General features: G+C 51.3%; 1 protein-coding gene across 1 annotated transcript in view; it reads right to left on the bottom strand.

The window, feature by feature from the left end:
• BMP7 (bone morphogenetic protein 7) overlaps window positions 1-26,763 on the bottom strand; it is an 85,231-nt gene that overhangs the window by 33,895 nt on the left and 24,573 nt on the right. Inside the window, exon 2 of the mRNA XM_006049008.3 lies at window positions 18,119-18,311. Coding sequence (XP_006049070.1) covers window positions 18,119-18,311 — 193 coding nt within the window. The remainder of the gene's footprint in view (window positions 1-18,118; window positions 18,312-26,763) is intronic.

The raw sequence follows: 26,763 nt of genomic DNA on the forward strand, positions 1-26,763 counted from the left end.
ATATTTAACCACTGGCCTGGGGACAGAGTGGGCTTCCCTGGTGGCTCAGATGGCAAAGAGTCTGCTTGTCATACAGGAGATCTGAGTTCGATTCCTGGGTCAGGTAGATCCCCTGGAGAAGAGAATGGCAATCCACTCCAGTATTCTTGCCTGGAGAATTCCATGGACAGAGGAGCCTGGTGGGCTATGGTCCCTGGGGTCATAAAGAGTCTGAAACAACTGCGTACCTAACACTTTCACTTTTCACTGGGGTCAGAGTACTGCTGGGGCTTGCAGGCTCCCCCTCCCAGGGACACCCAGGAGAGCACCTGAAATCTAGCCCACAGTGGGAAGCAGGAGGAAGCCCATGCCATCACCTGACCCAGTTTCCAGCATCTCAACCCACCTCCCTCTGGAAAGTCCTACTATGACAGAAAAGTGGATATTTTAAAATCTCCAGCGTAGGAAGGTGGAAAGTCCTTTCCTTTCCGCCCCTTCCCTGCCTTTTTTTTTTTTTTTTTTTTTTCCGGCCCTGTGGTTCCTTAGAGACTATTTAGAGACTGTGATCTCAAGGAGGGCCTTTGCCCACAACCCATTCCTGGGGCAGTGGAGCCCCACGCAGGATGCAAGATGCCAACCACTCCACCCAGGGCCTCGGAGAAATCATTAACACTTTGCGCACACTTAGCTCCTGGGAACACAAGCCTGAAAGTGGCAGGATGGGAAGCCTGAGGATTCCTCTGGCCCCTGGGCTCTGCAGGGAGGAGAGAGAGCTATGGTCCAGGGGCTGTGAGTGCATCTCACCTGAGGACAAGTAAACCCTGAGGAAGGACCCTCAGGGTGAGCAAGACAAAGGAAAGCATCAGATTCGAGGGGTGAGGCTGTCCAGGGAGGTCATTCCTTGAAAAGTGTCTCCTGAGGGAGGCCAGAAAGGTGAGCAGGGCTGATGAAGCTCAGGGAAGGAAGCGTGTTCCAACAGAGGGAACAGAATGTGCAAAATCTCATGAGAGAGGCAACCGTGGAGGGGCTGTGGGAGCTCGGTGAGCACAAGGGCGGGTGGTGGCACGAACCTGCAGGGCAGCCTCCAACCACGGGAAGGTTCCGATGCTGGGAGAGCTGGGTGGCTGGCAAGTTTTAAGCAGGGAATGGAAATAATTGGCTTTGGGTAGACTCTCCGTAGGGCTTCCCAGGTGGCTCAGTGGTAAAGAATCCACCTGCCGATGCAGGAAACTCAGGTTTGATCCCTGGGTTGGGAAGATCCCCACTCCAGTATTCTTGTCTGGAGAACCCCAAGGACAGAGGAGCCTGGCAGGCTACAGTCCATAGGGTTCACAAAGAGTCAGACACGGCTGAGCAACTAAGCACAGCACACAGACTCTCCCTCAGCCCTGTTCTGACCCTCACCCTCACCCTATGGCTCTTTGGGAAACTGCAGGGCTGGACATTTTACTTTTAAAACCCTACATGTTGTAAACGGTTTCTGGGCCTCGCGAACACTCCTCAGAAGGCAGTAAGCGATGGAGAGGCCAGAGCTTTCCCAGACTAATTCGATGTCACGGAGGGGGAGCAGGCGATGGCGCTGCTAAGGATGAGTCAGGCTGGGAAGGCAGCAGCCCCGCCACCATGCACCTGGAGTCGGCCCAGCCGGCAAACATCAGCCCTGCAGGGAAGCGGGGAAGGAGATCAAAGAAGCCCACAGAGGAAGTGGGGCGTGGCTGCCCTGAGGCTCTCGGTCCTGGGAGTGCCCCTCTGGGCAGGGGAGGACCCAGCCCAGATCCCAGCACCCCACTGGGCTTCAGGGAATGCCCCATCTCTCTTCCAAGTCACCCAGACAGTCCCTGGTGACCCCAGGACGGGAATATGAAGTCAGGGAGGTCCAAGGCTTTTTTTAAACATTTTTTTTTCTTAAGGCTGTGCCTATCCAGGAAGCCTAAAATTAAGTCATTTGGGGGAGAAAGGTGGAAAAATACACACACTAAAGCACAATATCCTCCCGCAGCCAGAGCACGAGTCACCAGCCCACAGCTTCCTCACCGCCAGGACTGTCTGTCTATCTGTCTCTGTCTGTCTCCCTCTTCTCTTCCCTTCCCCATCCACCTACCAGGGCATTCACAGGAGGGTCAAGGACACTCCTTCCCAGAGCCCACGAGGCCTATGTTATCAAAGTCAGGACACAGATCAGCAGCCATTAAGGTCTGGGTCTCTGTTGCCCCGTTTGCAAGAGGAAGGGTTGCAGTTTGCCAAGCTCTTAGAAACAGTCTCCCACAAATAAAGTATTAAGAGAGGAAAATGAACAGGTTGAAGACCACAAAGTTCTGTATTCAAATAAGACCAGAAAGCACCAAGAGCAAGCACCAGAAGGCACTAAGAGATTTCACGATGCACATCAGCTCTTGAGAGGCTCTGAGAGATCCTGGACTATAAAGAAACTGTATATAGTTCTTTGGACTATAAAGAAAGCTGATCACTGAAGAATTGATGGTTTTGAACTGTGGTGTTGGAGGAGACTCTTGAGAGTCCCTTGGACTGCAAGGAGATCAAACCAGTCCATCCTAAAGGAAACCAGTCCTGAACATTCATTGGAAGGACTGATGCTGAAGCTGAAACTCCAATACTTTGGCAACCTGATGGGAAGAACTGAGTCATTGGAAAAGACCCTGATGCTGGGAAAGATTGAAGGCGGGAGGAGAAGGGGATGACAGAGGATGAGACGGTTGGATGGCATCATCGACTCAATGAACATGAGTTTGAAAAAGCTCTGGGATTTGGTGATGGACAGGGAAGCCTGGCACACTACAGTCCATGGGGTGGCAAAGAGTTGGACATGACTGAGCGACTGAACTGAGAGATCCTGCTGCAAAGCACTGTCTCCTCTGGCCATGAAGAGTGATTACAGAGGCTCTGAACTTAGGTACACATGCAGATCATGGGGGCCGGCAGTGGAGAGCGATGAGGACTGGAACTAAAAATGGGATGCAGCTACCAGCTGGAGAAAACAGCCAGGAGGTCTAAGTGGAGCTCAAGATTCCCCCCAGGGTAGATCATACTCTGAGGAGGTCAGGGATGTAGGATTGTGAAGTAGGGCTTTGGATCCTAGGAAAGTTGAAATCAAATCATAGCAGAGTGATCCTGGGAAGGCTCTTTTGTTTGTAAAGTGGGGATAGCAATGAGCACTATTCTAAGGATGCATTAACTGAGTACAGTTGAGATGCCTGCATGGAGCTGAAGGCTCAAGGCTCCAGGATACAGCAGAGCTCACTCACAACCACATCGTTCTGCCCCTCCGAGAGGCAGCAGTCTTAGAACAGGCCTGGCATGGAAACGGCCCATTGAACCCCATGATACCTAAGAGGCAAGTCCTGTTGTCCCTTTCACAGGAAGGAGAGTGAGGCTCAGGGGAGCTTACAGAGCTCCTGGGGTGGAGGGAGAGCAGCCACCTAGAGGAAGCTCAGCATCTTCTTTCCACCCTTCTGGCCCCTCCCTGATTCCATCCCCAGCAGCCCTGCTGGGCCTTCAGAACCTCCATTCTGAACAGATCACCGCCCTGCTCTAAGCCCTTTATTAGCTCTTAGAATAAGAAAGCCAAATTCCCCAGTGTTTCATGAAAAAGGAGAAGCTGTAACTGCTGGTCCAAACTGGAAACACTGGGGAGAAAAAGGAGGCACTGTTGACTCCAGGGGGGCATTCTGTCACCCTTCCTATAGGCTCTGGGGGGGTCTGGTCCCCCTCCCTCTCCAACACCTTCTGCCACCCCACTGTTCTTCTGTCTGCCCCCCCAGGGCTCCAGCCACCCCAGCCTCCTTTCAAACTTTCATCTGGGCCAGATTCCGCCCACTCCAGGCCATGGTCCATGCTGTTCCCACTGCCTGGAACACTGTTCCCTGTCCTTTTTCCCCTGTCACACCTGGACACCCTGCAACCCCCCAGGGAAGCCCCTGCCTGATGGGCGCATCCTCTTCCAGCCTCACGGCCTCTCCTTTGCAGCACTCAGGTTGGAGCTGAAATGTGCTCGTATGGTTCTCAGGTTTTCCTCTCACTCCAACACACTGTAAGCTCCTCGGCGGCAGGAACCAGTCCTGCTTTGCTCACCTCTGTTGGAGTCCCAGGATCTAGCAACCAACACAGCACACAGTAGGTTTCAAAGACCTTTGAATGAAGGTGCTGCTAACTGGAGTTTCGTTTCAGGCAGGGAGGTTTTCTGGTGTCACTTTCTGTAGTTTTATGTTACTCAAAAAAAGGAAGAGTGAGTGTTGTTTCTAATGATTCAAGTGCCTCTGGGCTTCTCTGGTGGCAAAGAGGTAAAGAATCCGCCTGCAGTGAAGGAGACATGGGTTTGATTCCTGGGTCGGGAAGATCCCCTGAAGGAGGAAATGGCAACTCACTCCAGTATTCTTGTGTCGGAAATTCCATGGACAGAGGAGCCTGGTGGGCTATAGTCCATGGGGTCGCAAAGAGTCAGACACGACTGAGCAACCGAGCGCACACCCACACAGGTGTCTCCAGAGATGGATTTACCTCCACCTCCCTGGGCCTCAGGCCACCATCCACTCCATACCCACCGGGAGTCTTCTTCCAGCTCAGGGGCACCAGGCTGCCTGGTAACACAGGCTGGTCCATGCCCAGGCACCTCCACGTCCCCCACCTTGCACAGGGCCTGCCTGGGTAGTCACAGGGTGGCCAAACCGCCCCCAGCCCATCCCAGTTGGAGGCTGCCTGGCCGCCTAGGCTTCACCTCCTCCACTTCTGTGTCCTCAGCCCTCAGTCAAGATTAGCTCCTTGATCTGCATGGTGTCAGGAGAAAGCCAGAGGACACAGACGGGCAGGGGACCTCGACTAGGAAGAAAGTCAACCTCCAGTTTATTTTGGGACCCAACTCTTGTTCCTGCTTACTTAAGATTCCAGGGTTTGGGCCACAGAATTCCCAGAAAACTGGTGGTCTGGAATTCTGTTCACCCTGGGTATGATCCCTACAGAAACCAAACACTGAGAAGTGAGCCATGCTGGGGATTTCAGAGCTCAGAGGTGAGATATAAAGGCCCCTGGGTGCTCCCAGAACAACCAGGCCTTGTGGGGCACGTTGTGGAGCTCTGAGACGGGAAATCCCACGCGCCAGGCAGCTGCCTGCGTCTGGCATCCTGGGGGCGGGTGGGCGAGACGCCGAGCATGGGAGACTCATCTTTCGAGACTTTCCCCAGTTGCTCCATTTCCTCCAGCCTCCAGTTCCAGCCCGAAATAGCACAAGGTAAATTCAGCCTCCTTCACGCACACACTCAAGGAATAAACAAACACACTCATGTTGGGTCATCTTTCCTACCTTTTTTTTTTTCCCAAAAAAAAAAAAGAACCACAGGCTGTTTTAAGATTCCAAACCCAGACGCAAAAAAAGTTAAGTGAAGCTGGGAAAAAGGAAATGAACTCAGCAATGGAGTTTGCAGACAGAGCAAGTGCTGTGAGGACCACAGTCCAGGTTTTCAAAAACAAAGACCAGATCGCGATGCAGAGCAGGGAGGGGTGCTAAGAGGTGACAGGGAGCGGGCAGGCTGAGGACACACCCCTGTGCCAGGCATCACACGTGCCTTATGCCACTGTACCCCTGCCAGCCCTACCAGGTGGGCACACTTGTCCTCTGTTACATTTTGTCCCTCCCCTAGGAGAAGATAAACGGTAAAGTATCTGCCTGCAATGGGGGAGATTCAGGTTCGATCCCTGGGTTGGGAAGATCCCTTGGAGAAGGAAATGGCAACCCACTCCAGTATGCTTGTCTGGAAAATCCCATGGACAGAGGAGCCTGGTAGGCTATAATCCTTGGGGTCACAAAGAGTCAGACACGACAGAGCAACTTCACTTTCTTTCTTTCAGGAGAAGATCCTGAGTCAAAGGCTTGAATGCAAGTGGTTTCTCTGAGAAGTGACCCCAGGAACCACCAGGAAGGGGGCGGGAAGTGAGGCAGGGATGGAAAGAGGTCAAAACATGGAACTGTGGGCATCTGGGGCTCACACCTGCCAGGCGCCCCCGGACACTGTCTGAACACAGCTCTGCATGGTACTTCCTGGGGCATGAGGAGGCTGGAGTTAACATCCACTTGCCCTTGCCCACCTGCGGCGGAAGGATGCTCCGAGGGCTTGACTCTGCAGTGGGTAGCCTGCATCCTGGGGTCAGAGAAAGCCCCGGGGCAGGAGAGGGCAGTGCCGAGCAGAAGCATCTAGACTGCGGCTCCAGCCAGCCATCACAGGGAGGAGGCCTTGTCCCAGGTCACAGCTGGCGAGGTCAACACAGCAGGAGTGCCCATCCTGGGCAGCCAGGGACTCCGTCCCCGTGATGATCTATAGCGGGCACCTGTGGGCACGGGACCTTGGAGAGAAGACCCAGGGATGAAGGGGAAGCTGGTGGGCGGTCCCTCTTACAGGAATCAAGACTACAGACCTCATGGATTCTTCTCCTAGGAAGAAGGAGGGATGTGCCCCGAGCCCTGCACGTGTGAAAGTCACTCAGTCGTGTCCGACTCTTTGTGACCCCATGGACTGTACAGTCCATGAAATTCTCCAGGCCAGAATACTGCAGTGGGTAGCCTTTCCCTTCTCCAAGGTATCTTCCCAACCCAGGGATCGAACCCAGGTCCTCCCGCATTGCAGACAGATTCTTTACCAGCTGCGCTACAAGGGGAAGCCCAAGAATACTGGAGTGGGTAGCCTTTCCCTTCTCCAGGGGATCTTCCCAACCCAGGAATTGCACCGAGGTCTCCTGCATGGCAGGTGGATTCTTTACCAGCTGAGCTGTGAGGGAAGCCCGCCCTGCATGTGTAATGCTGGGAGACGTTTTCCAGGGGCTCTGCTGGAAGACGCTCTCCAAGGAGACACCCCATTCTTCTTCCTTCGACAAGGACTGGCTTCTCTGGGAGCTGCTCCTTCGAACGCTTGTCCCACCTGAAAACCTGACTCACAAACCACCCCGCACCCCTATTCCCCTGGCCTGTGGACCCAACCCTGGAGGCAAAGGTTGAGCCCAAATCCCTCACCCACAGCATCAAGGGGAAATGAGACATCTGCTTTTGGACCCAAGTGTCATCTTTAAAAGTCCCTAACTAGGCTCTGAGGAAGAGCCGACAAAATTTAAAATCCTACCCCCTTTTAGGCTCTCATCATCTAGTTTTCACTCAAGAAGAGTAACCACAGGATGTGTGTCAGGCACCAGGGGTGCAATGGTCGAAGGCCCCAGAGGCCACAGGCTGAGGACCCGGCGATCTTGACCACCTGCGTGCAGATTTGGAGGATGTGGGTGTCAAGTTGGATTTTGAAAGAGGTCAGGTTGAGACAGATGAGCAACAGTAGCAGAGGATTATGACTAAGTGCTCTGTCTAAAGCTGGTTGATTGTCAAGGTCACCAGGAAAAAGCAAGGCATAAGAAACCCACAGGCAAGAGGTGCCCAAGGAGACGTGACGACCAAATGTCACGTGATGTCGTAGAGCAGAAGACGACACTGAGAAAAAAACAGGAAAACCTGGGTCAATTATTGACTTCAGTTCATAATAATAATGCGTCAACATTGGTTCCTTAAATATAGCAAATGCACCAAACTCATGAATGTCATTGGGCTTCCCAGGTGGCACAGTGGTGAAGAATCCATCTGCCAGTGCAGGAGACACAGGAGACACAGGAGCAGTCCTTGATGGGGAAGATCCCCTGAAGGGGGACATGGCAACCCACTCCAGTATCCTTGACTGGGAAATTCAGGACAAAGGAGCCTGTCAGGCTGCAGTCCCCCGGGTCACAAAGAGTCACACATGACTGAAGCAACTTAGCACACATGCATACACATGGGGGATCTTAGCTCCCTGACCAGGGATCGAACCATACCCCTGCAGTGGAGGGCAAAGTCTTAACCACTGGACCACCAGGGAAGATCCACTCCTCCACTTGCCTCCAAATGCCCAAAGCCCTGGGCACTATCGAGGGCAAAGAAGAAAATGGTGCTGTTGTAGGCTGGCAATTGGAAGACAAAGGAGGAGCCAATGTTTGGAAGCATGCTGAGCATTTACCCAAGTGCCAACTTCCACCCTGAACTTGAAATAACCAAGGGCTTCCTTAGTCACGGTTGACTCCTTTAAAACATCCCCTTCCTGGTGAGCCTGCATTTCCCATCCTTACTGAGTTCACATCTGAACAGGCACTTTTCTTCCCAGCTACAGATGACCGCTCATGACCAAATTGAAAAATATTAATTCTCTCTGTCTCCTGCCAAAAAGGCTAAAGCAATTACAGGCCCTGATATGAAACACAGATGTTAATACATTTGGAAAAACAGACTCCTATGGACGAGCAGAGGTCCAAGTATGAAGTGCTTTTGGAATTAAAGCGCCGGGATCAAGTTATACAGCCAGCCCCCAATACTGAAGCCCATTCTTCCAAAATTCATTCCAGCATAGGGAACCCGGGGCCAGGGCATACAGGCTGACATGTCCCCTAGTTGCAAACAAGAACCAACCCACCCTTGGGTACCCACTGGCACACAAACTCAAAATAATATAATTATAATCATCAGAGGGAAACTTCCCTGGGATCGAAAAGTATTATAATTATGGGCAATTTTCACTTTTTGGAAATTGGGCTCAGATGCTGAAGAAAGATTGCAAGAGAGGTGTTCTCAGGTTTCAGTTCTGGAAGAAAGAACACATTGGAAGGTTTGCGAGGATGGACGGGCCCAAGGCTGGATGCTCGGGAAGCGAGAGAGGGGCACCAGCAGGTACCTGTTTCACATAGCCTTGTGCCAGCCGCTGCGCCTGGTGCTAAGACTCCTCGTGAAAGACGCTGCTACCGTCAGTCCATTCAGGAAGCCCACGGCTAGGAGGCTAGATCCCTCTAGCTCCATTCATGCTTATGTGTGTTGCTGAGCACCTACTGTATGCCAGGTTCCAGGCACACAAGATGGAACAGTGAGCAAAGCACACCAGACGCCTGTCCTCATGGAGAGTTCGTCCCTGGCTCTGCTTCTGGGTCACCGTGATGGTCTCCACACTCCCACTCAGATCTTCGCTGATGAGGCTCATGGGGGCTCACGAGCCGCCCGAGTCCATGCGGATCCCAAACCCTTGGTCTTTACTGACTGTCCCCACAGCATTTCTGAGACAAGCAGGGCAGCTCTTCTGTCCTCTCAACCTCAGTTCCCTTGTGCAGAAAATGTTACTCTCCCATTACCCAATTCCTAGGACTGCCATGAAGAGAAAGGGGTGTGTGTATCCACCAGCCGAGGAGGAAAAACAGATATGATTGGGGACAGATACAAACGTCCTTTCCTTAACCCCTGACCCACTACTGTGCCTCCGTTCCCTTGCCTGCAAAATGGGGTGAATGGTGGTACCCCCCTCGGGGGCTTGGGATGGGAAGGACAGTGACACTGCACTGTGTGCTCTGAGCAGTCAGCTTTGTCATCGTCACCGTTGGGCAAAGACAGACAACTCTTCCCTCAGTTCGGAGAGGCGTTACCCAAACCGGAGCGTGTAGATTACATCGCGAATTCGGAAGACATCGGCCAAACGAACAAGATGTAAAGAAGTGGCCCTTTCTATGAGGTGGGTCTGCAAGGGGCTGCCTCATGGGACACTTGATCACCTTGACCTTCGCATTCATTAAGCATTCAATCCATGCAGTGACAGGAACAGGGCAGAGAAGCAACTCCTTATAAAGGCTCCTCAGCATCTCTATTTGGAATCTCCTCTCCCAGAAAGGTGTCTCAGCTGCCACCTGCTCACTCTGGGGAATCCGACACCAGCAAAGCATTGTCCAGGGAGAGGAGGCAGGGCAGAAGTCTCCACCCTCACTGAATGGATGACAGGGCTCCCACAAGGTCCCTCAGATCCTCAAAGAAGCAGGAAAGAACAAGGACCAAGTCCACTCTGGGGATACTCAGACTTGTTACATCAGAATTCTGAGGGGGGTGGAGGGCGTTGGGGGAAGGAGGTGGACCCAGCACGTGAAATTTTACTTGATGCCTGGTTTTGAATTCCACCTTTAATGTGTGGCCTCAGGAAGGTCATCTGACCTCTCTGTGCCCCAGTGACCCCATCCACAAAATGGGAAAATAAGACATCCTGAGGATGTCATGAGGACTTAGAGAGGGCAACTTGGAAGCACTCGACGCAGAGAATTTGCCACCACTGACTTGTGTCTTGCCCTGTGAAGCCAGTTTGGGGATGAGTTACAAAAGGAAATGGAAGGCACAAAGGCTTTAAAAGGCACCAAGGCCCACACTGGCCCTGGTCCACAGGACAGGGGGCCAACAGACAAGTGGTCCTGGGCTGCAGAGCAAGGCAGGCCAACTGCGACTTGACCAGCACAACTTGAGCCAGACACAGCTTGTTCCACTCAGTGGGGGGACCGCTGGATGCAGGTTTTTTTCCAGTGCGATCCCTTTGGGCACGTGAGTAGACCCCAAGAGCCCCTGAGTCCTGCTGAAGCTGCTCTGAGCTGGGATTCGGAGGAGGCCCTGGAGGAAGGTGGCCAGGAGTGCCTGGGTGCCCTGGACCAGGCTGCTGTCCCCTGACTTTCTAGGACATTTCAGCCATGCCTGGATAGCCAGTGCTCCCTCTTTGCCGTCTGGGAAGCTGAACCAGCAACTCCCAAGAAAACAGCTCAAAAACCAGAGCTCACACCCTGGGGCGGAGGTGCTGTGGTGCGAGGTGAAAGCCAGGAGACGCAGAACCAGGCACGTAGGCCCTCTGTGGGGGCAAGAAAACTTCAGGAGCTCCCGGAAACCTCTACAAGCAGCGCCCGGCAGGACCTCTCCATTCAGTCTGCCCCTGCCCCTGTGCCACGGAGCAGTCAGTCAGTCAGGGCCTGGGCCACACTTGGGCTCAGTCCTCTGGGAAGGAGACAGTCTTCTCTGAGAGACCGAGCCAAGAGGAGTCCAGGGGCCTGGGCTAGAGGAAATCTCTCCCCCTTGCTCTCCTGGGCGTGTGTGGCGGCCCACAGAGGAGGGAGAAGAGAGAGCTCAGACAACTGTTCTCAGTTTGGGCTACACAGTGAATCACCTGGGAGTTTAAAAAATCCTAATGCCCAGCCGTATCCCAAACCTCAATCGTGTACTGAGTATGTACATACTTTGCGACCCCTTGGACAGGGCTCCTCTGTTCATGGAATTTTCCAGGCAAAAATACTGGATTGAGTTGCCATTTCCTCCTCCAGGGGATCTTCCTCACCCAGGGATTGAACCTGCGTCTCCTGCATCGGCAGGCGGATTCTTTACCATTGAGCCGCCTGGGAGGCCTGGTTATAAAGGTGATTCTAATGAACAGCCAAGGGTCAGGACCACAGCCGGGAACTGGGAGTCACCCTGTTTGAGCCTCTTTCCTCCAAGGTGCTGCTGTGACCAAGAACGCAAGCCCTGGAATCCAAGAGGCCTGAGGCTGAGTCCCAGCTCTGCCCTGTTGGAACTGTGGGGTCTCAGGTAAATAACCTCCCCTCTCTAAGCCAGTCGCTACACCTGGGAAATGGGGATATCAAGTCTCTGCAGGGTCATCTCCAAGGTCCTCAATGAAGGTGAAGTGCCCTGCGATGCGACCATGTCCCTCTGTCCACTGCTCACAGTGACTGAAGTCAGATAAGAAGATAATGAGCAGTCTCATTACCAAGTCCTGACACGACAGACTTGGGAAGGGTCTGATGACCCACTGCCCTAGGGCTGCCCCAGGGCATGGAGACTGCAGTGCTCTGCCCACAACACCCCCCGCCCCCAGCTCCCCATAGTAGGACGTCCTCTCCCCCAGCAGTTCCTCTCCCAGTTCTGTGCATCGCTTCCCCGGGAGCTTGTCAGACACACAGAAGCTCAGGCCGCACTCCAGCCATCTGACTTGGAACCTGCATTTTCACCGTGTCCCTCTGAGGTCACCCTCCCGGCAGCCAAAGTCCCTGAGACACACTGAGGGACATTTTTTATCCTGCTGCCAGCTTCATCTTGACTTTGGCAGTGATGGAGTCCCCACGAGGGGGTTCTGCTGGCCGGCTGCCGCCAGGGTGTCTCACTGACCAGCTGCATCTCCTACAGGTGGGGCAGGTCTGCAGGGACAAAGCGTGGACCCACAAGGAGAGGGGAGGGGAAGGGGGAGGCTGGAAAATGTCCAAGTTCCACAAATGAAACCCATGAGCTTTCGGGACCAACACCTTCACCCTGAGTTGGAACCAAAGCTAGAGCCAAAAGGGACAGAAGTGGCACCAGCTCCTGAAAGCCGAGCCCTACTGCCCAGCCCCTGGTCCAGGGTTCAGAAAAGGAGGGCAAGACTAATCCCTTAGCACCTCCCGCCACACCTCTTCCCCAGCAAGGCCACTGAAGCCAAGGCCACCTTCCCCAGACCTGCTTCTCAGCCCCCACTCCCCCTACAGCAGGCCAAGGGCGGCCCCAACACGCTTCTCCAGCTGCAAGCTGAGCCCGAGGGCCATGGAAGGCCTCCAACTCGGCTCATTATCGGAATTTAATCTGGATTCCAAGAGATCAAGAGGACTCTGTGGAAAGTGGCTGCCACAGGGGGAGAGACGCTGAGGCCGACCCAAAGCCGGCTAATCCCCAGCACCCCAAGGGCTTTCCTGGAGCTCAGGCAGAGCCTCGCCAGATGTCCCAGCTCCAAGCTCCGCGCAGCTGGGCGGTCGGTGTCGGGGAGGCCACGACTCCCTTAGCAGAGGGAGCAGACAGCTACACAGCGAGGCGGTGGGGGTGGGAAGAGGGCTTCTCTCAGGGTCAGATCAGCCAAAGGCCTTCAGCTTGAAGAGGATGCATGACCCAGGCTGGGGAAATGCAAACTAGGGCTCCACCTCCAAGCAAGCTCAGGCCTACATCCCTATCAGATACTGCAGAATTAAGGGATTTAGCATAGATGGTAAAGGCAGTCCCACCCCCAAAACCCAGAGTCCTTCATTTTCCAAAGCAGGTCTCTGCATTCCCGGCGATGAAGGTGAGGATGGTAGTGGTGATGGTGAGGATGGTGATGGTGGTGAGGATGGTGATGGTGGTGAGGATGGTAGAGGTGATGGTGAGGACGGTGATGGTGGTGAGGATGGTGATGGTGGTGAGGATGGTGATGGTGGTGAGGATGGTAGAGGTGATGGTGAGGATGGTGATGGTGGTGAGGATGGTGATGTGGTGAGGATGGTGATGTGGTGAGGATGGTAGAGGCGATGGTGAGGATGGTGATGGTGGTGAGGATGGTGATGTGGTGAGGATGGTAGAGGCGATGGTGAGGATGGTGATGGTGGTGAGGACGGTGATGGTGATGCTTCTAATATCTGCTAAACCTTCACTGAGCACTTACTGTGTTCAAAGTAAATTTGTCAACTCCCTTTATCCTCACCACAAGCCTGGGAGGTAGGTTCAGTTATTATCCCCACTGTACAGAGGAGGAGGCTGAGCCTCTGAGGGGTTACTGCTTCCCAAGGCCACACTGGTACAGAGTGTCGGGATTTGAATCTATACTCTGGTTGTTTTTTTTTCTTTGTTTGGCCATGCCTTGCAGCATGCAGGATCTTAGTTCCCCAATCAGGGCTGGAACCCACGCTGCACAGTGGGTGTGGAAGCACAGACTGTGTGGAAGCACAGTCTTAACCACTGGACTGCCAGGGAAGTCCCCAAATCTACACTTTAAAGAGCTGGACTGTCCTAGCTGAGGAATTTATGTCATAGGATCATTTTGATTCTGGATTCAAAAACAAAACCCACCCAGAAAAAAAGAATCAATAATTTTTTGAAAAAATTGTTTAACCTTTTAACTTTTGAAGAATGAGGGCCTTGCTTCTTTCTTTCAAGTACTATGGATAAGAAGTTTGGAAGTCTAAAGCAAGCAGCCCCTCCTGCCCACTGGCTGCCTCTGTCCACTCCCTGCTCTACATTATGCTTTGCACCTGCTGTATCATCCTATGTCGCCTCCTCTGTCTGAATCTCACCTCCTCGAGGGGCAGGGACTGGGGTCCGGTCACATCCACCACTACCCAACACACAGCAGGTGCTCAAACGCCTGCTGATGGAGAACTCGGTCTCCCAGCAAAGCCCTGAGGCCCCTGAGGCAGGAACGCAGAGCTGGGCTGAGTGTCCCCAGAGATGGCCTATGGCTAAGCTGCTCATCAAGACGACCTGCCACGCTGGCCACAGAGCCACTGACAGCTGTCCTGCCCATTCCTCTGCCAACCACAGTGACTCAGGCCTTCTCTCTTTCCTGGGCCTCCGGATTCACCCCACGGATCTCAGGCAGGCGTGAGGAGGTGGCCATTTCAAACTACGACGGAAACAGGTGCCCACGAAGACAGCAGGTTGACACAGGCAGAAAGACGAGGAGCTGCCGGCAACCACCGCAGAAGCCAGAGGCTGGTGTTTCATCTAAGCGAGGACCTGGCGGCCCGCCCCACCCCGGCATCACTGCCTCCCTTGTGTCCTTCCAACACCCCATGCTTGCTAGTCTCTACCTCAAGACAGTGGCTCCTACAGTTCCCTGAGACACCCTCTCCTCACCCCATTTCAGATCCTTCTAGTCATTCAAACATCCCCAGCTCAGCAAGCCGTCTAGGAACACCAATCGCCTTATCAGGCCAGTGGGTCTACTTATTTGCTAAGTTGTTGACTGCCCATCTTCTTCACCCTATTATGGATGGAACTGTATCTCCTACAAACATACACTCCAGTCCTACTGCGGGCACCTCTGATTGGGACCTTCTTTGGAACTAGGGTCTTTACGAATGTAATTAGGTAAGTAATGAAGTCGTGCTGGAGCAGGGCAGCCCCTAAGCCAAGATGACTAGTCTCTTTATCAGAGGAGGAGAGGCATGCAGAGAGCACACAGAGCTGTGTGACAACAGAGGCAGAGACCAGAGCAGTGCGACTGAGAGCCAGGGATGCAGTCAAGGGCCAGCCTCTTCCAGAAGCTGGAAGAGAAAGGAAGGATCCGTTCCTGCATATGTTAGAGGAAGCACGGCCCTGCTGCCACCCGGATTTCAGACTTCCGGCCCCCAGCTCTGTGAGAGAGCACATTTCTATTGTTCCCAGCCACCCCATGTGTGGCGCTTTGGGAGGGCATTTAAAAATGCCCGATGGGAACTTCCCTGGTGGTCCAGTGGCTAAGACTTCGCCTTCCAACGCAGAGGGTGACAGTTCAGTCCCTGCTCTGGGAGTTAAGATCCCACATGACTCATAGCCAAAACAAAACAAAGCATACAACAGAATTAATATTGTAACAAGTTCAATAAAGACTTAAAAAAATCATCCACATCAAAAAAAGAATTGAAAATAAAAAATTGCCCAGCTTTGAGACAAGGTCCCTGCCCCCATGAGCTGGGCTGGTTTATCCTAGTGGTTTAACAGAGGTGGTTGAATAAGTGAATGGCTGGACTCCCATGGATCTCTCCAAACGCATTGGCCTCTGTGTCCTGTGGGGGAAGCTCGTGCCCACCAGCCCCCTCTTGCCATCACTGAGTCTCTGCTGCTCTTCCCAGCACATGGACGGGAGGGAGAAAGCCCCGCAGGTGCTTGGGGCACTAGTTGGGGTGCTCCTCACATCAGGGGCAGTGCCTGAGGACGCTCCAGTCCTGAAACAAGCTCCACCCACATCAGCAGCATCCCAGCTGACCCCAACGACCCGGCCAGGGAGGGGGAGCACATTCCTGCCTGGAGATCTTGGAGGAAGAGCCACCCAGGCGACACCAATCAACCATCTCAGCCCCGCTCAGCCAAACCCAGTTGGGGCAGCCACATTCCTGAGGTTAAACCTCTTGATGGAGGTTTCTGAGGCAGGTTTGGGGAGCCTGCCAGAAAGCCCAGAGCGTGAGCTGGGCTCGAAGTTTGCACAAGTGGACCAATCAAGTGCCATTAACCAATAGCCTCTGGGTACCTGCCTCACCCCCAGTATATCAGCCTTCACTAAAAAAAAAGTCAAACATATGCTCTTGTTCAAGAGCCCCAGGAGCTTTGTGAGAGTATGGAGCAGACATATGTCACCCTTGGGGAAAGAACTCAATGTTTCTTGTTGTAATTGGGTCTGGGAGCCAGGGTCCAGCCTGCCAGGGTTAACTGGGGCTTCTGAGGGCCTTCAGCAAGATTTCGAGGTGAATGACAAGGCTGTCACTGCCTGCCCAGAACCACACCCACATTCCCTCCCCGCCAGAAGGGTCTGTCATCGTCTCCAGCAGGGGGGCAGTATAGGAAAGTGCAGACAAGTGGGGACCCTAAAATGCAGATATAGTCCACACTGAGCTGCCATTTGTCACCCATCAGACAGAGTGACAAAGATCAGAACGGTTTGATAAGACCACGTTCGGGAGCCCATAAGGGCCATAGGCTTCCTCTATGCGGCTGGTGGGAGTATAAACTGACATAACCTCCAAAGAGAACAGTTCAGCCAAATCTATCAGAGTTACTGACGTGTGGGCCCTCAACCCCACAATTCTGTTTCTAGAACTGTATCTGACTGATAGGCAAGTGTTGGCCGCACAGCCCATGCTGTTTATAATTCATAAAAATTGAGAGCTCAGCGTGTGCACACAGACAATTGGCTAAATACCTTCCAGCACAGCCCGCACGATGGGAGATGCATGGTGATGAGAAGAACAAGGATACCCCCGGGTAGTGATGTGAAAGGATTGACAAGGTTCACTGTCAAGATCATCAAGGTTTAGCAACAGACGTAGGTGCAGGAGACACTGCATGATGAGATACCATTTGTAAAAATATTTAAATGCACAAATATACTTGCTGATTTGAAAGAACTCAAGAAACTGGGGGCAGAGACAGTTAACTAAGGCAAAACACTGGAAACACTCAAGAAAAACTTGGTTTTCTAGTATTTAAGATGACCCCACCAAGTGACAGGGCTTGCCAAGCCAAATGTGCTAACAGGTTCCCTTTCCCACTGAAGAGGCCAGGACAGTCCAGCAGAAAGGAGGCACCCACACTGTCTTCCTTCCATTTATTACGATGAGTGGTAGGGAGGGGGAGGTCTGACATCCCAAGATGTCCAACACTCAGCCACTGGGTAGCACGACCTAGGTCGCGTCTACCTCCGGACTTCAGAATGTCCCTGTTAGGGAAATGTTCCAGCTCATTCTCTTAACCTTCTCACCCCTTGGAGGACTTTGAAACAAAACTAAAAGGTCTCAAGAAATTAAAGTCTTTCAACAGAAGCTTCCGGTCCCTGACCTCAAGATTCTTGGAAGGCTAAGAGTTCTCTGTCTGTTTATTTTTCATTTGTGGATTTTTATCCCCTAAACATTTCATTACAAACAGCCACTTTCATTGGTGGCGTTACATCACATGTTGGGTTTCAGTGATGTGTGGGAGATAGGCAGACTGTCAAAAATGCTTCTTCCTCCTCTTCATCCCCCTAAAGACACACTGACCCAGACAGACGACCCATAAATATCCATAGGGGGCCACGCAACCACAGGCTATTCCTAACCCAACCTGCTGATGGTGATAGTTTTAAGAAATAGCGACATACACCATTGTTGTTGTTTAGGCACTAAGTTGTGTCTGATTCTTTGTAATCCCATGGACTGTAGCCTGCCAGGCTCCTCTGTCCATGGGATTTCCCAGGAAAGAACACTGGAGTGGGTTGCCATTTCCTTCTCCAGGGGATCTTCCTGACCCAGGGACTGAACCCACATCTCCTGCATTGGCAGGTGGATTCTTTACCACTGAGCCACCAGGGATGCCCAACCTACACCATACACTTTCTCTAAAAAAGATAAACAGCCTGGCATGTGGTTGGTGCTCCCCCAGTCAATCCAAAAGGAAATCAATCCTGAATATCCCTTGGAAGAACTGATGCTGAAGCTCTAATACTTTGGCCACCTGATGTGAAGAGTTGACGCATTAGAAAAGACCTTGATGGTGGGGAAGATCAAGGGCAGGAGGAGAAGGGGGCAAGAGAGGACAAGATGGTTGGATGGCATCACGGACTCAACGGATATGAGTCTGAGCAATCTCCAAGAGATAGTAAAGGGCAGAGAAGCCTGATGTGCTGCAGGCCATGGAGTCACAAAGAGTCAGACACGACTGAGTGACTGAATAACAATAACATGGGAAGTAGCCACGACAGACCGTGCCTCATCCTCTGCCGCTGCCTCCTCTCAGGAGGAGCTCAGGACCCCGCCCAGGCCCCGGGATGGTACCCACCTGCCCAGGTGCTCTTGCAACACCTGGTAGACACTGATCCGGAATGTCTCATTGTGGAAGTGTTCCCGGATGTAGTCCTTGTAAATGCGGAACTCAGCTGCAGTCACAGCCTCCCCTTCTGGGATCTTGGAGAGATCAAACCGGAACTCCCGGTGGTGGTAGCGCGGGTGGAAGAACTCTTTGTCATGTTCCACTGGGAAGGGAAGGAAACACACATGGGTACCAAGAGCTCATTAGTGACTGGGTTTCACTCTCCAGCTCAGAGTCCAAGCATCATGCCTATGCTTGATAGAGACCTGCCCATAACTGGCAACCCCTGGTGATGACTGCCTGTTCCAGGCCAGGCCAAGCCGAGAGTGGGGGTGTGGACCCCCAGTTTACAAATGAAGACAGCTAAAGAACCCAGAAGTACAAAAATGTATGTTTGCCCATCGTGTGCTCTGTGATGGGTCTCACACTGAGCACTCTTGGCCATCACGTGATAGAACATGAAGGTAGGATCTAGCCCCATTTTACAGATGAGGAAACTGAGGCTCAAGGAGGCCAGGTAACTTGCCCAAGATCACAAGTTAGGTGAGTGGCTGAACTCTGAAACCCACACTCTTAACCTTTATACTCCCAGGAGCCAGGTGGCCTGAGACTAAGTATCAGTTGTGCCAGTTGAGGTCTTAGCCAAGTTACTTGACCAGTGTGTGTACCCCTTCCTCCAGGGTTAACACTGGCCTTTTCTCATAGGGAAGATCACAGGAGGCGGCATTTAGGACAGAGCCAGCCAAATGGAAAATAACTGCATTTGTCATAGTTACAGAGCCTCTCAAATGAGCGCTGAGAGAAACAATCACATAAGAGAAATAAACTGTGCATGCAAGTATTTACATAGTTCAGCTACGATAGCATTATTTGAAAAAAATTACAATAGATCAAATGGAAAAGAAATGTTTGAATAAGCATGATATTAACACAGGTACAATCACTTAAATCACAGGCAATGAAGAAAGAAACATAGACATATAATCACAAATACAGTTTGCTGCAACAGGTGTATATACAACTTTTTTAATGTGCAAAATAAAACGTATTTTAACTGCTAAGACAGTTAAGATATCAGGGTTGTAAGACTTCTTTTTTAAAAAGATAAATGAATAAATTGTCCAACTAAACTTCTTTAGGATCCTTGGGATGACTTTCTAAGTGAATTTTTTTCATTAATTATTTTAAGACAATGAGAGGCATGAACCATGACATTATTCTGTTCTTCCTGAAACCCATAGAATCTGGTGATTTATCAAAGTCAGAATAGTCATTTCTTAAAAGAAGAGCAGTGACTAATTCAAAGTTCAAACCAAATCCCAAATCTTACCTTCTCAAGCTTTCCATTTTATATAGAAACCACTCCACAGTGTGAAATCTACACAATTTCAACCTCAGGGATCAAGACAGTTTAACAGTCACCACTAAACTATTAAGGAGGGAGAAACTTTTAGGGAGAAAATTGTGTCTTTACACTCTGTTGTTAAATTACTGTAGTTGATGACCCAAGACTTGAGTTAAAATAAATGTCCAGAGTTGATATGTCCCTGAGTTCATTAAGAAAAGCTACCTAAGGAGACCCAGAACCGAATCCAGTTTTTTTTCTCCCACAGCCCCTTGTATTCCAAAACACCACTGACTGAGAGAGCTCACACCCATGAACATAAAACTGTAATCTTCAAAAGATTAAAAGGATCCAAATCCCTGAGACCAAAAGATAAGTCCAAAGAAAGTGGATTATGGAAAAACCATCCTGACAGTAACCAGCCTCATGACGGTCCCCAAAGCCAATTAATTCTACTGTCCTTCTTTGATAAAAGCCTGAAATAATTACCCCAAAATTGGCCCTGGGAGGGGAAATTCTGAGCTGGAGGGTGTCAATAAAGGGTAGAACAACAGGAGGCCCCTCAGCTGGGTGTCTCCTCTCTTAACCTTCTGCCACGTCAGCCAAGACCTCTGCCCCACATTCAGGTCAAGCCTGATCCCCAAGCATCAGTCAGGAGTGTCTTGCCTCCTCTCCACGCCTGGGGTTCCTCCTCTCAGCACCTGGGGTGCCACCTCTTAGCATCTGGGGTTCCTCCTCTCAGCACCTGGGGTTCCTCCTCTCAGCACCTGGGGTGCCACCTCTCAGCATCTGGGGTTCCTCCTCTCAGCACCTGGGGTGCCACCTCTCAGCATCTGGGGTTCCTCCTCTCAGTACCTGGGGTGCCACCTCTCAGCATCTGGGGTGCCTCCTCTCAGCACCTGGGGTTCCTCCTCTCAGTATCTGGGGTGCCTCCTCTCAGCATCCTCCCATTACAGTCACACAAAACATACAAGTGTGCCCCTTGCTAAATTAGTGTGCTCTGCACACGTGGATTATGATAAACAAATGCAGTTCACATTGCTGACTTGCAGAGGGCAGCAACATTTACAGGGTACCTAAGTGGAAGTATTCAGAGTAGAACAGACCTGGGTTTGATCCCTGGGTCAGGAAGATCCCCTGGAGGAGAAAATGGCAACCCGCTCCAGTACTCTTGCCTGAAGAATCCCATGGACAGAGGAGCCTGGCGGGCTACAGTCCCTGGGGTCACAAAGAGTCAGACACAACTGAGCGACCAAGCACACCACGCATGGTCAATACATAATAATACACAAAGATAAACAGATACCATACATCCTTATGGGGCTTCCCTCATAGCTCAGTTGGTAAAGAATCCGCCTGCAATGCAGGAAACCCCGGTTTGATTCCTGGGTCAGGAAGATCTGCTGAAGAAGGGACAGAATGTGTAGACATCCTTATACACATGAGAAAAAATATAGAACATACAGTATTTCTCCTGCTCCCTAGGGGATCATTTCGTGCTGGGACACAGCTCACTGTGATGTCACCGGAAGGTGCCACATCCACACCATCTCTTTCTCTTGGAGAGCCTCTTCATGGCTCTTCCAATCAAGCCATATGGTCCCAAGGGAGCCGCCATCTTGTCCCATGACCCCCTTCTCCAGAGTTGGGGGATGGGAGAGAATGAGCCCTTCACTGGGCCAAACACAGGATTTCTTTTATTTACTGGTACCTGGTGGGAAAGAGTCCTGTTTGTTTTCTCTGCCTTGAACCCTAAGGATGCAATGTCCTGGGCAGACACTCATCAACACTGCCTCACAGAGAAAGCTGATCTGTGAGAAAGAAGATTCTGGATGGGGAGGACAGAGCTCAGAATTGAGGGGTATGCCTTCCAGGTTCAATCCCCTGGCCTAGTGGTCCCCACACTTCCTGAAATTCAAGGTTTCAGTCCTAATTTGTGAGTCCCATGGAGATCCTTCCAACAAGACTCTTGTAAATTAATTAGAGTCAGGTGGCTGTCCTTTGTAACCAAGGCAGTTCTGAGCAAAACAACCGAGCCCAATTATATATAGTATAGCGTTAGCCACTCAGTCATGTCCGACTCTTCGCGACCCCATGGACTATAGCCTCCAGACTCCTCTGTCCATGGGATTCTCCAGGCAAGAATACTGGAGTGGGTTGCCATTTTCTCCTCCAGGGGATCTTCCTGACCCAGGGATCTAACCAGGGTCTCCTGCATTGCAGGCAGATTCTTTACCATCTGAGCCACCTGCAAAACCTGCCCAATTATATACACAGCTGGAAATGGATGGGCAAGAAACATGTCCAGGTAACAGTGGGGGTGTCCAGGTGGCCATCCACTGTGAAAGCTGCTTTCTTCAGACGCGGATAATGTACAAGTACAAGCTGACCCCCTGACCAGCTCTGGGGCCAGGGGCAGTGACTGTCTCGATCCTGAACCTCCACTGTTCCGCACAGCCTGAGGCCTAGTAGGGCTCCATTAGTCTACTGGATTCAATATATTAATCTTCGTGTGCATATAATAATTCCCGGCTAGTCTTAGTCAACAATTTTTTAAAATAGCATACATACAGTAAAGCACACAGACCCTAAGTGTTCATGAAGTTCTTTGAATTTTCTCAACGCAAACGCCCCCCAGAGCACAACATAGCACATTCATGACTAGCACCGAAGACACCCCTGCAGGGCCCCTCCCTAATACCAGACCCTCACTTGTCCCCAAAGGTGATCGCCATGCAAATACCCGACAATACAGACTCACTTTTCCCACTTGGGGTTTCCCCACCAGCATCCTCGTCCTTCGATCAACCATGTGTGCCCCCCACCCACTTTGTGGCTATGTGGAGCAGCAAGTCACTCGTTCAGCGGCTACACTGGATGTCACTGAATGCACAGGCCACAGCTGACTCTTCGATAGGCATCTGGGTAGTTTCCACTTTGGGACCATCACAACTGGGGCCATGATGAACATTCTTGCTTTTTGGTGAACACAGTTCTATGGGGTAAACACCTTGAAGCAGGGCTGGGAATGCACAGAAATCAAAGATTTGTCAAAGGTAAGCATTTTGAAGAAAGGGGCATGAAGAAGGGTCCCCGCGTGTTAGCCTAGAGTGCCTGGAGTGCAGTAATGCCAGAAGTGGATGTAACCGGGAGGAAGAACCCCACAGGTGAAGCAGGAAAGAAGAAAACACATGTGGAGGCAGACAGGTTAAACTCGAGGTGACCTGCAGGAAATCCAAGTGGGAAAGTTGACTGGAGTTTTGAGAGTCCAACTGGGGACTACTGAATTGCATTTATGGATCACATTTTGTGGGAGAAAGGCACACACAAGAGAAAGATGTAGTGGCCTCGGACCACTACAGCATGAGAGATGGAGAACATAGCTATGAGAAGAACTCAGTCCAGGGGAAGAAACAAGACTAGAGACAGGCAAGATAAGACAACCAGCCTGTGGCCAGACTCAGATAACAGGGGCAGGGTGACCATTCACGGGATTTGGTCATCAGCTGCTCAGAGACACCAGGCAATGGTCATGGTCAAGACAGCCATGCAGAAAAGGCAAAAAGAGCAAGACTGTGGCCAGCTGCACACGAGAGACATTTGCATCGTGGAGCGGGGAGGCGGGACGGTCCGCCCATACAAGGCTGCCTCCACTCCCTCCTCGAGCAGCTCTCCCAGCCAGGGCTAGGAAGACTTGATAAACAGTAGTAATCATGTTAATGGCCCAGCTGCTCCTTCCAAAAACTTTATGGTTTTTAGAAAAAGCTTAGTTAACTTTCCAGACTATGCGATCCTTTCACTGTTCCCTAAGATGCTGCTAATCTATGAGAGGGGACCCAGAACTGTACAAGCAAAGGAACACTTTCCAAGTAAAAACTGTAAGTCCAGCATCAGAAGTCTGTTCCTCCCTCAGGAGCTCGGTCTGGACCACACAGTTCCAGTTATGGGCCGGGGGCAGACCCTTGAACCCCTTTCAAGAGGCTCTGAGAACCAGCAGAACCAACCAAAGTCCACAATATAATCAGAAACTAGAGCTGAGTTTTCAAAGACTCCTGACTGCTGAGGATCCCCTGGCCCAGTATCCCCACCCCCCAAGCCGATTTCACTCTGAAGCTTTCAACCCCATCTCCTTCCTGTCCTAGGGGGATATGATCCATTCGGAAGATTCTGGCACACGCCAGAATTCACTGGAGCTGATGTTACCAAGGCTGCTGTCACCTGGTGATTTACGGCCCTGCAGCTTCAAGGATGTGAAATTCGATGATGGCTCTTCATTCATTCCAAGATTTACATGGCAAGATTAAGGAGCTTGAAAAAGCCGCCAGAGGCATACCATAAATTGGGAGTTCTAGAGAAGTGAACAGGCATAGCAACGAACATTACAGGAAAATGCTCTCTAATAACATGAGCGTTAATACACTCTGCTGCTCTTACAGAAGAAGAGAGGAGATGGTCCTAAACATAGTGAAAAGCAATATCGTGTAAAAGTCTAAAATGATAAACCCTGCCACGAAAATATTTCAATGTCTCCTTACCCCACAGTGTACTCATTCTACAAGAACTTCTTGACTGCCCAATATGAGGGAGAGAGCCCTGTTGAGAGAGAGGAGAGAGACTAGAGAGAGCTAGAGGAGAGAAACTGATAGAAGCTCACTTGGATTGTAACTCTGACACCCACTCAAACCCCAAGCTAGGTAAGAGCCATCATTTTTTAATTTTTATTTTTAATTGTGGTAAAAATGCAGGGCTTCCCCCGTGGCTCAGCAGTAAAGAATCCATCTGCAACACAGGAGACGTAGGAGACATCAATTCGATCCCTGGGTCAGGAAGATCCCCCCAGTGGAGGAAATGGCAACCCACTCCAGTATTCTTGCCTGAGGAATCCCATGGATGGAGCAGCCCAGTGGGCTACAGTCTACACGTCGCAGAGTAGGACACGACTCAGTGATTGAGCACTCTTGCAGGCACCAACAGCACGCAAGTGTTCTAATTTTTCCACATTCTCTCACCAACACTTATTTTCTAATGATCTGTTTTGATAGTAGCCATCTTAATGATGGGAGGTAGATGGTCACCAGTCTCAAAGCCCTCCCACTGGCCTGAATGCAACATCACATGTTACACATACACATTTCCTCAAATTCTTATAAAACCCCTGCTCAGAAATAAGCACATGCATCGTGTCCATTTTACAGAGGAGGTCACTGAGGCTCAGAGTGGTAAAGTTGCTTGTCTATGGCCACACAGCTGGTCTGAATACTTCACCACTCAGCCACACTCTCTTCCCTCATGCCAGGAACCACTGCCAACCTCTTAGCCGGGGAGACACCCCTAGGACTCCCCTGGCAGTCCAGTGGTTAAGAATCCATGCTTCCGTTGCAGGGGGCGCAGGTTCGATCTTTGGTTGGGGAACTGAGATCCTTCATGCTGTACAGTATGACCATAAAATTAAAATTAAGAAAAAAGACCTCCCTAAAGTATACTTCAGGCTCTCAACACACATGACATGATCACAACAGTAATCTCCTTAAAAGCTAAATTCAGAGTGAAGACTGCATCCTGCTCAGGTCCCTCTTTGTAAATTTCGCTCGTGCCAGAGTCACCCCAAGGGAGGCTGACAGCTTGAAGGTAGGGTAGCATTTCCCTGTATCCCCATCATCCTTCCCCAGCCCCCCAAATCAGGGGGTGGGCCCCGCCTGGCAGAGGGCACACAAGCAGCATTGTCTCCCCTGAACCGCCTCTTCAACTCTCGAACTTTCCACCAAATGCTTTGGCTGCCAATAGGACCACCTGGAGCCCCAGCGCCGGGCGCTCCGAGAGGGTCTTCAGAGACACTGCCTCCTTGTTAGATGCCGGGGGCTGCATCCCAGGATGGGGGGCGCAGAGGCGAGCCCACTGGCAGCCAGGCTTTTTGTCATAAGCGTGGCAGCCGCACAGATGTGGGGTGGGGGTGGGGCAGGGAATTACTGTACCGCAAGATTAAACACTCCGGTGTCAACATGTGTGCAGTGTTGCTCGAACAATGTTATCATTGTGAATTGAAAGGACCAAAGGGTTTAGGGGATGGGGTGGGGAGAAGGAGAAAAGATGGGTTTAATTATCTCTAGGGCTGAAGCCAGTTGTTTGCCTAAAAAGACCCAGACGCTGCTAGAGCTGCAGAGAAAAAAAGGGCTATAAGCTTCTATCGACTTTTCCACCATAAGCTAAGGCAGACACCCTTCCCCCATGAGTACCCCATCTCCCCAGGGGGGAACCCACCCCCAGGGATCTCTAGGTCCCCACTCCCTCTCCATCCTTGGCTAATTGAAAATGAAGGGAAAGAATGGAAACTAGTTACTATTTCGACTAAACTAGTGATTCTCAGCCTGGGGCAATTTTGTCCTGCCCTTACCCTCCTCGAGGGCTATTGGGCAATGAATGCCTGCATTTTTCCCCCTACTCATCCCCTGTAACAATTTAGGGAGTGTGTGCTACTGGCATCTGGTAGGTAGTGGCCAGGGACAGGTAGTGGCCAGGGACATTGTTAAACATCCTCTGAACTACAGGGGATGGTCCAGCCCCAACTGTCAACCAGACAGAGTTGAGAATCCTGGAGCTAACAGACACACAAGCCTCATGAAATCTTGGTTTCAGTCCCAACTGGGCTCTCATCTGTCTAGGTGGAACCTCAGGCTCAGTGGGCCTCCATTCTTCCCTCTGTAACAAAGGAATGGATTTAATTGTTCTGAAGTCCCATTTCACTTCTGTTGTGTGTATGTATGTGTCAATTACCCAGTCATGTCCACCTCTTTGCAACCCCATGGACTGTAGCCCGCCAGGCTCCTCTGTCCACGGAATTCTCCAGGCAAGAATACTGGAGTGGGTTGCCATTCCCTTCTCCAGGGGATCTTCCCAACCAGGGGACTGAACCCAGGTCTCCCCCACTGCAGGCAGTCTTTACCCTCTGAGCCACCAGGGAAATCCTCACTTCTATTAGGTTGTACCATAAAGAGTTGGGAACTTTCTATCGATTTTGACCTATATGTGGTTCAACCTAAACTTTAATTTTACACCTTCACTGTCCAGTAGGGTAGCCACCAACTACATGTATACACTGGGCACTTGCAATGTGGCTGGTGTGGCAGTGTTTATATCTCTTTCAGAGTAATTGGTTTAAATTGAAACAGCCCCATGTGCCCAGGGGCACCCATACTGGACAGCAGATACAGAAAAGCTCAATCATGGTGGAACTTACAGAAAAATTCAACCATGGTGGAACTTTCAATTGGAC

The sequence above is a fragment of the Bubalus bubalis genome, chromosome 14 (genome assembly GCF_019923935.1).
Source record: "Bubalus bubalis isolate 160015118507 breed Murrah chromosome 14, NDDB_SH_1, whole genome shotgun sequence".
Taxonomy (NCBI): domain Eukaryota; kingdom Metazoa; phylum Chordata; class Mammalia; order Artiodactyla; family Bovidae; genus Bubalus; species Bubalus bubalis.